Here is an 11,269-nt window from a genome sequence, read left to right on the forward strand (position 1 = left end):
GGGTTTCCCTTATTTTTTCTTGGTCTGTGAATGTATATGTTGCACTTATGTAATACTGTATGCATTGGTAATTTCCTCTATTCATCCATCCATGTGCCTTTGTATGTACATGAATGGGGGTTTGCGATTGTAATGTAAACATTTGCACATTTGTGTACTCTTATGTCTGGGGCTGATGGTGTTTTTTTCATTGGGACAAAAAAACGTCATCAAACTGCTTAGGGTGTAGGTTACCCAATACTCAGACAACCTACTTAAGTAATATACATTTGCAGATATGCATTTATAATTCATTGTGGTTTGCTCTGACTGTCAATGAATCATGTCATCATAATTCCAACTTTAACACACTTTTTGTTACTAGAAAGACCACCTTATCATTCATTTGGAAAACTCACTCTGTTCTTGTAAAGCAAATAGACACAAAAGCACATCTGCCACATCAGCACAGATGGCAAATTTGCTCCACTGTAACATGTGTCCTTATGTACCCTTCAAATGACACACTCAACACCCAGGTAGCATTCTTCCTGATTCTGCTCTTCTCCTGCTTCTGTCACTGCCTTTTCTTTTTGCATGTGTTGTTTTCTCTGAGAAAGAACCCCCCTAACTCCAGTGAGAATATCACAGTGGTAAATGACACTCAGGTTAGACTAACATTATTCACCAGACATTTGAGTATGATTGCACCTGTCTGCTCAACGTACTAACCAGGACAACAGACTGCCTTGGTTAGTCTTTCTTTCTTCTTCATCTTTCTGCAGCCCCAGAGTGTGTGAACATTATGTTATTATGTATTTAAAAGACTGATTAACAAAGACAGTTGAACTGAGTTTTACTAAATACTAGATTTTCAATATTCTAAAAATGTCCTACTACTGACTCCTTGTATTTCCTGAGTTCACGTTATACACTCTTCCCCTAACATATGTTTTGGGTATCTTTATTTATTTCACTTAACTTATTTCAATGGAAAAATAGGAGAGTATTCTGCTGTTTTCATCTGAAGTTACATTTTCAGTTTTTTCTCTCAACATAATGTTAAAGGTAGAAAGCTAATACAATAGGGAGCTAGTATTACTTTCTGTTGAAAATAGACTTGGATTAACGTTATCTGTGTAAGCGTATGTATTTATGGTTTCTATGTGATGGTTTCTATGTGTATATGTTATTTTTATATGATCCAAGCAAATTCTTTGGTCAGTCTACTTAAAATTCCACTATGGTTTTACACAATGTTTTATTTGCCTACAACACAAATTTATTAATGTCACATAAGAGTCCAGTTGGACTGCAAGAACTCTTAACAGACAAATTACATTGTGTGTCATTCCAAAAAAAAATCAAATGGTAAACAAGCACGTTTGTCTTAAAATAAATGAACAAATCATTGAAAGAGTAAACGCCACTAAATTTCTTGGAATCTATATTGATGAATGTTTAAATTTCAAATGACATATTGATCATCTAACCATAAAATTATCTAAACATGTTGGACTATTTTTTAAAGGAAGACACTTACTTCCACACTCTGCACTCCTCCCCTTATATAAAACTTTGTTTGAACCCCATTTAAACTATTGTAATGTTGTATGGTGTAACACTTTTCCTAGTCACTTGAAAAATCTACTGATTTTATAGAAAAAAATCATACGTGCATGGTCGGAGCCCAATACCCCCACTCATCCTCTATTTTGTTGCCTTGGTTTATTGAGGCTTACTGAATACGATGTATATCATAATGCCTGCATGATGTTCCAGTTTAGTCATAGGATAAACTACTGATTGTGTGAGCTTCTTCCAATCAATCATCCTGAGTCCTGAGTGTAGTTTGTAGGGGACCGCAGATTTGAAGCGAGCTTGAGGAAAACTTTAAATTGTCGCATTTTGTCTCCATCTTCAAGAAACGTCTCAAGGAAAAACTCTTATCATATGATTGTTGATTATTCTGTAAGTGCTATAAATTGTGCTGGGATCTTTTTTTTGTTGTTTGTTTTTTAGTATTTTTATTTATGTATTTTTATTTTTTTCTTCTGTAAATGTCTACATTGTGTCCATGGTAAATTGAGTTTTTGGTTGGTATGTTATTTGTTGTATGTTTATTGTTATCGGCCCCCCTACAAAAAGTTTTTAGCAGCTTATTTGGGGTTCCCCATTTCATGTGGCCTGTATATGATCATTGTACCTCATGAATGTTTGTTTAAATATACAATAAGGACGTGTGAAATAAACAAAACGAAATGAAGGAGAAGAAGCCAGTGACACCCTTCCTAGCATTTATCCTTTGTCTTTGTCTTAAAAGCTGATGACAGTATAGGGATTAGTTGTTTTTGTTCTTCTTTTCCTTGGCAGCAAGTAAAAGTAAATCCAGATGTTGACACTTTATGCGACTGCATACCTGTGAATGTTGTTTGCTACCCCAAGTAATGATTCATATACAGTATGTTTTTACAATTTGGAAAGAACATATATGAAAGTAAAAGACATGGCTACCTAACTCTCCCTCCCTCTCCTGACCTTCCCCTCCAGAGGCAACAGACCAGGGGGTTGGCGGAGGTGGGCGGCGTGAGTTGAAGTCAGTTCCCTTCATCAGCTACCTGTCAGCATTGCAGAAGAGCCAGCTGTTGTCTGACGACATGGTAAATGGCGTGGAGATCCGCTGCGAGGTGAAGGGAAGCTGTCCAGCTGGCTGCCACCTGTGCTATCACCAGGCCATGATGGGAGGAGTATCAGGGAGAGGCCGCACCGGTAACAGCAGGAGTGGAGAGCAGCCTTCCCCCATCCCTGTGCTGCTGGAAGTCAGCCGCGTGGTGCCCCTCTACAGCCTGGTCCAAGACAACGTCACCAAAGAGGTGAGAAAGCAGCATGGGGGTTGGAAATTGTGTGTGTGTGCATATAGATGTGTTTGTAAAATGAGAGGGAGAGACTCAAAAAGTAACCCTAAAAAACAGAGAATGACAAAGAGAATCAAGTCAAGAGATGTGATGCATCAACACTGGAGTTGGAAGTAAAAAGCTAATTAATATAAAATAAAAACACATCCAGGAATTAAGTATATTATAACATCAAAAGTATTTCTGAATTAGACAAATAGAAATGTACATATTGTCATTGAAGCCTGGATCTGTTACAAATTCTGTATTAATTTATACAGAATTTATATAGATGTATGTAAATTTATTATTCAAACAATTACAATTGGTTGGCATGTGACTATACTTCCACTTGTGCAAACCGAAATTTATTGTAAATGTGAGGCAAATAAACACATAAACACATTGTGCTGCCCTGTGAAAAAAGTGACAATCTGTTCTGCAAGTGTAGGAAGAATATGTAAATTGTTCAGTATGTTTTACTTATAGACAATCATATTCCATGTGGTGGTGGCGTAATCAGTTGTAACAAAACACCTCTAGGTGGCATTAGTTGGTTAGCTTTGACCATTGGAAATGAGCACTGTAAGACGGAGGGCATAAAAAGATGACATCATGCGTTTCTTTCTTGTGGGGAAGTCAATGTGTATATGTGTGAGATTTATATGTGTGTATGTGTCTAAACAAGCATACACAGCTGAAAGTAATATTAGCCTAATGGCCAGATGTTGTTTAGGATTTATCCTGTATGAAAAGTCTTTGGATGTTTGTGCAGTAAAAAGTTAATCATATCTGATTTATATTCCATAAGGTAATTTAGGAGGGGGCCCTGGTTTCACTTGACATTTAGTTTACCCCATTTTGCTCTGTTTGGGCTTCGTGTTGACATTGTCTTGCTACCTCACGTCCATTACATGTCTTCTCTGTGCATGTGTAAGCCAATGCAGAGCTGTTTGCAGGTGACGCACACACACACACGCACACACACACACACACACCATAGGGAGCAGACTGATTCACAATCCCCCAATCAAGCATCTAATTACCTTACCTTCTGTAATTACTGCAGGCAACAACAATACCAGAGGCAAGAAGACAGACACACACACACACACACACACACATACACACACACACACACACATATATATGCACTCACACACACGCATACACACAACAAAGCCCCCTGTACGTGCTGCCCATAACAAGTACCACAGCCCCAAAGAAAATAAGCCACAATCAATATCAGACGATCCCTAGTGGGCCTCATCGATAGCTAAATGTGAGGAAGAGCAAAATGTCACTATTCCCTCTCTTCCAAACACCTTGCTATCCATCTTTCTATCTCCCCCTACTCAACCCCTGGCCTTCTGATGTAGAGAGTGAGATGTATGAGGAAGGGAAGAAGGGGTAGACTGCAGTGAATATCTCTGGCAAGCACTTCTGAGGTAGCTTGAGGCAGGATTATTAGCTTCTTATTAATGTCTTTGACCTCTTGGGATCACTCTGCTCCTCTTTTCCTCTTTTTCTCTTCTTCTCTTGGCCGCTACTGCTACTGTTAGTCTAAGGCACATACGTAAATTGCATTAGAGATGAGTGACACAACAACCTGCCCCTCCACACACATACACACACAGCCGCTCATTCTCTCTTTTCGCTCTGTCTTTGTGTGTGTGTCTTTCTCACACACACCTTTGCTTGAGACTGTCTTTCTACTTGGCTGGGTCTATCTGAGAAGACAGCTGCCATGTTGCAAAAGCTTTCTCAGAGATGAAGTTACCTTAAACCACCTTAATCCATCAAAATAGAGGCTTAGTTGTCGAGATTATGATTACATGTACTGAGGTCATACAGTACCTACTGTATATGTATGTATATTTGTATGAATGTGTCTGTGCATGACCAATACTGGGTTTACATGGACTTTTCACTCTTTCTTTGGCCCCCTTCCTCCCTCTTTCCTCTGCTACCTGCATCTTTCTATGGCTGCTGCCTGGCTACCTGACTGTTTGACAGGACATGTCATGTCCTTTTCACATCAATCTCTTCATTATTAAGCCAGAGGGGGATTTGGTTACAATGTGAAATTACCCATTCCTTGAAAAAAACACCATGTGACCACCATGACTACAAATACACAAAATGAAACAGTAGAAATATTTTTCACTTTGTGGCCTTGTCAAAGAAGTGAATGGAAAATAAAGTATGTGTGTCCAGTACTGACATCATCAATGATTAGTTACAAATTTGAGAGGGAAATTATACCTAGAAGACATGTTAAATGGTTGGAGTGCCCAAATAGAGCAAATCTATCTATAGTAGTTCTACTTTGAAGAGTCCATATTTTAAGATGTCTGTCCCTGATATGTTTGCCTCCACTGGAATATATTGACGGTTTAGTGTGTGGAGCTCATAGCACTGAAACGTGACATTTAAAAAATAAAACCGCCGAATCTCTTTCCACAAACGATGCCTCTTGTAGATTATCCACAGGCCTCGCTGTCCAACAACTGCTAAAGGAAGAATGTCCAATTAAAAGTGCTTACCATGAGGTCTGTGGATGCTTCAGAGTCATGTGACACCCTTTCACACTGAAGTTTTTAAGTGTCATGTTTCTGTTTTATGTTAACACAACAAATACAATTCCATTCACCTCTGTTGCATTTTTATGGATTGTAATTTTATCCCAAAACCTTAGCAAACAAGCTGAAATAATTGCATGGCTTAATAGTGGGGTGCATATGAGATTATTTTTACGCCCTCATTGTCTTGGTATTAGGCTAATTACTTTTTAATTTGCTCTGTTCCTGGGCTTGGCTTGCTTTAAACCTGGTCTTGATTTGAATTAGACTGGAACAGATCTTGGAATTGGCTTGGACTTCAACTAAGAAGGTCTTGCTTACAGGCCTGGTGTATGCACGCAAATACACACACAGATACTCCCCTGTTTTAGTGCCAAAAAAAAATACCTCAGTGGATAAGTAAATAAGCTAACGCCTGTGGAGCTTGCCAGTGGTCCTATGTCCTGTGATGTTGTGACTGAATTATGGCAAACCTTTTGAACAAATTGGTTGTGAGTCTAATGGGTCAGAATGCTTTATATCTTGCAGAGTGGCTGCTGTCATGCGCTCATCGTAACGCACTTCTGCAGCCCCTCCTAGGGTGTGTCGAGAACATTTTCAGTGGAGGCAGGAGGGGGCACAGAAGCAAAAGAGCAACAGCATATTTGCACCGAATGAAAATAGGTAGCAGCATTACCCACAATAGAAGGGCAGTTATAATTGCAATGGGTGGGGGGAACTTGCTTTAGGGGCCCTTCTTAACCATGACAATATGCAGATTGAACCATGCAAAGTGTGTCTAGTTTCCCATTAACTTGCCACTAGCATTTTCTAATTAAAGTAATTTAAGAACAGAAAGAAAAACATCCAAAAAGCAAAACACTTTGAATGTTGCTGCCAACGTTGGGCAAAAGTCTGCCGCACAGATCCATCAAGCAGGTCTTGTTATCTAATGCACGCATCAGCAGGGCTTGAAGTATTCCGGCACCGTGCCGGGTCTCCGTCAAAAAATAAAATAAAAAAATATTTGGGAACTTGAATGCTGTTTAATATTTTTTTATGCGCTGGGCTTAACCAATCATCGAACGTCTACCTACCAATGAAACAAGTTCTAGCCAATCAGATGCAAAGTAGGGCGGGTCTTTGTCGAAAAGCGAGAGTGCGGTGTGGTTTATCAAACTTGGAGCATGTATACAGCTTTAGTGGAGAAAGGAGTTAAAACCAAATGGCGCTGGGCATGATTAAGAGGACAAGAGGAAAAGGGTGGAGATGGGAAGCCGTTAGGCGTGTAGCACTTGGTGCCTCAAATTGAGGGAAGGAAGATACTCACACGGCAGCAGCGGTAAGAAAGTGCTTGCTAGCTTCGGTCCGTGCACTCTGTCACACGAGTTGGTTACCAACAGCAACGGCTGCCGCTGCGACTGCACCTTCGCTGACCGACCGAGTTTGTGATACAAACAATACATGTGTGCACGTTCGTAGCGGAACGATGGCTACTGTGTAAAAGCTATCTGTAACCCAAACTGCCTTGACAGAGCTATCTGGAATCAGCAGAGTTTAGACGTCTAGCTGTATGAAAAGCTAAACAATGCAAAGTTTTTAATAAATGCACATGAAGCAACTAATGTCAACATGGACAAAAGCGCTTTTTTGATGATGACCTGGCAAAACACCCCCCCTCCAAAAAGTATGGCTCAGGATTTTTTCCACTTTAAGCCCTGCATCAGAAGGAAAAAAATGCAAGATTTGATCCCAGGAACATCCCTTCAGTACCAAGGAGAGCGCGCACTCATAAATAATAATATAATATTAAACGGATTCATATAAACTCTATATGGCCAGTAAATACTCTCAGCTGCCAGTTTATTTGGTACACCACTAGAACTAATGCAGTCGAATTCAATACATTCTATCCTCATGAAGGTTACAATGGTAAAGTTGTTGTAACTGTTTTAGAGAGGCATTGCTTCAATTGTGTTGTCATTTTGGAGGATGTAGTTTGTGTTGCATCATACAGAGAAGTGTTTCTGTTATTTAACCAACCCTCATTTATATAAATAGTGTGGACAGAATAATTGAAACACCTACCCAAATAACACCAAATTATAACTTTCCTGACGGTAGTATGAATTACAGGGCTATTAGATTGCATTAGTTGGTGAACCTGATAAACTGGCAACTGAGTAGTATGTTGGGTAACACTTTACTTAAAGGTTTCTACATAAGAGTGACATGACACAGTCATGATACTGTCATGACACATGAACCCTAACCATATCTTGTCTTGACAAAAAACCGAATGGCACTTATTAAAAGAAGCGTTATGTCATAATCGTTTATGACATGTTTAGAATGTTCATGACATTGTCATGTCACACTTATATAATGATATCTTCAAGTGAAATGTCCCCGCATGTTGTAGGAAACATTTGGTCCGCAAATCACTAATCACATCAGTGGTAGTTTGACAACCAATTTCCTATCACAAAGAAAGACCTAATCAAAACAGACCCCTGACAATGAATTGGTCAAAGGCAGCATTGGTAATTATACTAATAAGATAACACAATAACAAACAAGTCAATGTACTTTGCTGAAAAGGTCAAAATAGCTTAGACCATCCTCAAACAGAGTTGGCACACATAAAACCAATACCTGCTGTTTAAAGGTCCTCCAGTGACATGGAGGGTTCAACCTCTGGGTGAACCAACCCTCCAGCCGCCTCCAGTGTCCAATTTCCTGGAAGTACTATTTCTGAAAAGGTTCCTAGAAGCAGCCTATTGGTTCCTTTGTTAACACCATTAGCCCTGAATGATTGGAAAGGCTACTTAAACTTATTCACAGGGGCACACACACACACACACACACACACACACACACACACACACACACACACACACATATACTTACGTCACAATTGATGGTATCCTGTGCGTACTGACTAAGACTCTTTACCACCACTGGTGATCATCTTATGAATCAATACTGTGGGCCAGCTGGCCAGTGTTTTTCTGTATTAGCCTCTGAAGATGGACAGTAATATGGTCAGTTTAGACTAGACAAACAGATTAATACATCAAAGAGGTCACAATGGCCCTTCTTTGCCTTCTTGTAAGTCACGACTGGCTTCTTCGAAAGTGAAAGGTCCAAATAGTATTCTGGTGCCAGTGAGTCTGCAGGGTCTAGAGATGATGTCAAGGCTTGGAATTTGCAGCTGGAGTTGTTGCCGATGCTCAATGGCCTTGCTTTGCTGGTCTTGTCTTCTATAAGCAGGGGGTGATTACATTTCAGCTCAATTTGTTCAGAATCGTTAAGGTCAATGGAGGTGAATTGTGGCATATTTGTAAAACTGTAGGACCATGTGTTATTGTAACCATAGCGGTATCGCCAGTTCCTGAAAGCAAATCTGTCATGACGGCACAAAACACTGTTTCAGTCAATGCTCAGATAGGACAATCTTTGTAAAAACACTTGCTTTTATAATATAAAGCAAAATGGTTAAGGTCCATCCATCCATCCATCTTCGACCGCTTATCCGGTGTCGGGTCGCGGGGGCAGCAGCTCCAAAAATGGATTTAACCAAAATGGTTAAGGTGTGTTTCTAAATTCTATCTGGCCATCACATAATGTATGGATCTATAGTGTTCTGGGAAATGCAGGCTCTGTGGTTAATCCATACAGTATAGGGTATCCTCTTCTTTACAGCTATGACTTATCTCTGCATTGAACACAGAAGTACTCTTTCCTGGCCCTCTCAATGTATCTGTTCATCTCACTAAAGGATTTTCCTTACTGACCCAAGCCTTTTTTTTTTTTTTACTTGCACCAGCCGGACATATTACTCTCTTCACGGCCACCCACTTGACATATCACTTTACTTGTATTAGCTATCACGTTTTCTTGCTTTTCTCTAGATCCTCATCCCTGCTTTACCTCCTGTGCCCCTCACCCAACCCCCCAACTTATTCTCTAAACCACAATTAGATTCCCTGTTTACCCAGTGGAGACTGGCTTGCATTACTCTTCAAACATAAACATGCCGGTAATCGCATTGTCTATTTTTCACATGTGCAGCCATGCAATCAAGCGTGCAAACACATATGGGTGGTGGTAAATGCAAGGCGGTCCTGTGGTCTTTCTCTCTTTTGCCCCTAGCAGCGGAGGTTATTTCTCATTTCTCATATTTGTCTAGTCTGTGTGCGTGCATAGACCTTGAGTCCATGTTTTTCTTGTTGCCTGTGTCTGTGCCCTGCTTCCTATTGACATGAGGTGGCAAGACCCCTGCTGCTGTTGTTTTCTGGCAGCAGTTAACCATATGGGTTCAGGCAAGGGGGGATAAATTTAATTACCTTTTCCCCCTTTTTTGGTTTCATGGGGTTTATTATATGGCCATTGATTACAGTGCTTGCCTACCCCCTATAATAATCGCTCATTCAGCACGCTCATTTAGAGGGGCTTGTGTTGGATGATAAAAAAATGGGAATGCCTTCACTTCTGAATGATCCTTATCCTGTCCCATCTGCTTTGAGATTTGGGAGTCTCCTTTTTTCACACCCTTGTTACTTTTATCTGTTCTATTTCCTCTGGTTTCTCCAGCCTCTATTTTTCCACTCTGTCTTACTCTGCTGCTCATTTAGGTCACTTTCACTCTCAAGATCCTATGCCTTGATTGAATGCAAGTGGTATTGGAAGAAGTCAGTTCCCATGAAATACTGTTAAGCCTCCTTTACAGCTAACAATGTTGTGTTGTGGAAATGCTAACATCAGCTTCTGAGTGCATATCCTGACTCTTTTGTGGCCAAACAGTCTGGTCAGAACTATGCCCAAAGTCATCTCAAATGTAACTTCCAGTGATCAACACACTGCAAAAATCTGTCTGTGTAAATATGCATGTTATGCATGTTCCCATGTGTACATACTGCATGTTTGCAGTTGTCTTAAAGATCTGTGTGGTCTCATCAGTTGCTTTTGCTTTTGGATAAGTAAATGTCATGGTGTACTGGAACAAAGGAGCGGCTTCTCTCTGCTTTTTTTGGATGCCTAGTACAGTGATAATGTTTCTGCATGTTTCCAGTGTCCTATTTATGTGACCATGATCAAGCACATCTCCAAAGTCTGAATGAGGCAGCACTGCCAACCAGTTAGAGCCCATAAATAACTGAGTGCTCCATTGATCCTTAGTGTGTCAGGGGGAGCCACAGTGCTTGCGAACTCCCTTGAACTCACTCTCTATCATGCCTGTGGCTTTAGGGAAAGCCCTGACATTATACTTTATTGCTTTGACGGTTATATTGGCATTTTGCTGCCTTTTAGAGGATGACCGAGCTTCTGCCTTAGATTTTTCTTTCGCCCGTTAATGAAGCAGCACAAGGAGATGTTAGGAGATGATGTCATCTCCTAGCAACGCCCCACCTCCACTCCTCCCCTCCCTCTCCCCTATTTCCTTCACAGACAGCCTGACATCGACACAGACAGATCCACACACAAACATCACATAGAATGGAGGAGGTGGGGAGTGTGACAGCTTTCACACCTCCATCATAAAAGTCACAGTACATCTATGATATCGCAGTGTAAGCTTGTCGATGTTAGTAAGATGTTCCTGCCTTCCGGTAATTGGAACGGTGGTATGAAAAGGTCACTCTGTGAGAATGTGTGTGTGCATGTACCCGTACTTCTATCTTTGTTAGACCTGTTTTGAAGTTCTAGACATTCAGATATAGGTCATTCTGGACAGTCCTCATCCGTCCATCATGGTAAGGCTGAGGTTTGATACATTAGTGTTGATGGTTAATTTTAGGGGATGGGGAAAAGAAAATGAATTTAGTCAATGGG

The 11,269-nt window shown here is 40.5% G+C and overlaps 1 protein-coding gene across 1 annotated transcript in view; it reads left to right on the plus strand.

Moving 5' to 3' along the window:
- Nucleotides 1-11,269, plus strand: part of astn2 (astrotactin 2) — a 285,511-nt gene that overhangs the window by 221,966 nt on the left and 52,276 nt on the right. Inside the window, exon 17 of the mRNA XM_032540394.1 lies at nt 2,530-2,852. Coding sequence (XP_032396285.1) covers nt 2,530-2,852 — 323 coding nt within the window. The remainder of the gene's footprint in view (nt 1-2,529; nt 2,853-11,269) is intronic.

This window comes from Etheostoma spectabile, chromosome 16, assembly GCF_008692095.1.
Source record: "Etheostoma spectabile isolate EspeVRDwgs_2016 chromosome 16, UIUC_Espe_1.0, whole genome shotgun sequence".
NCBI lineage: Eukaryota > Metazoa > Chordata > Actinopteri > Perciformes > Percidae > Etheostoma > Etheostoma spectabile.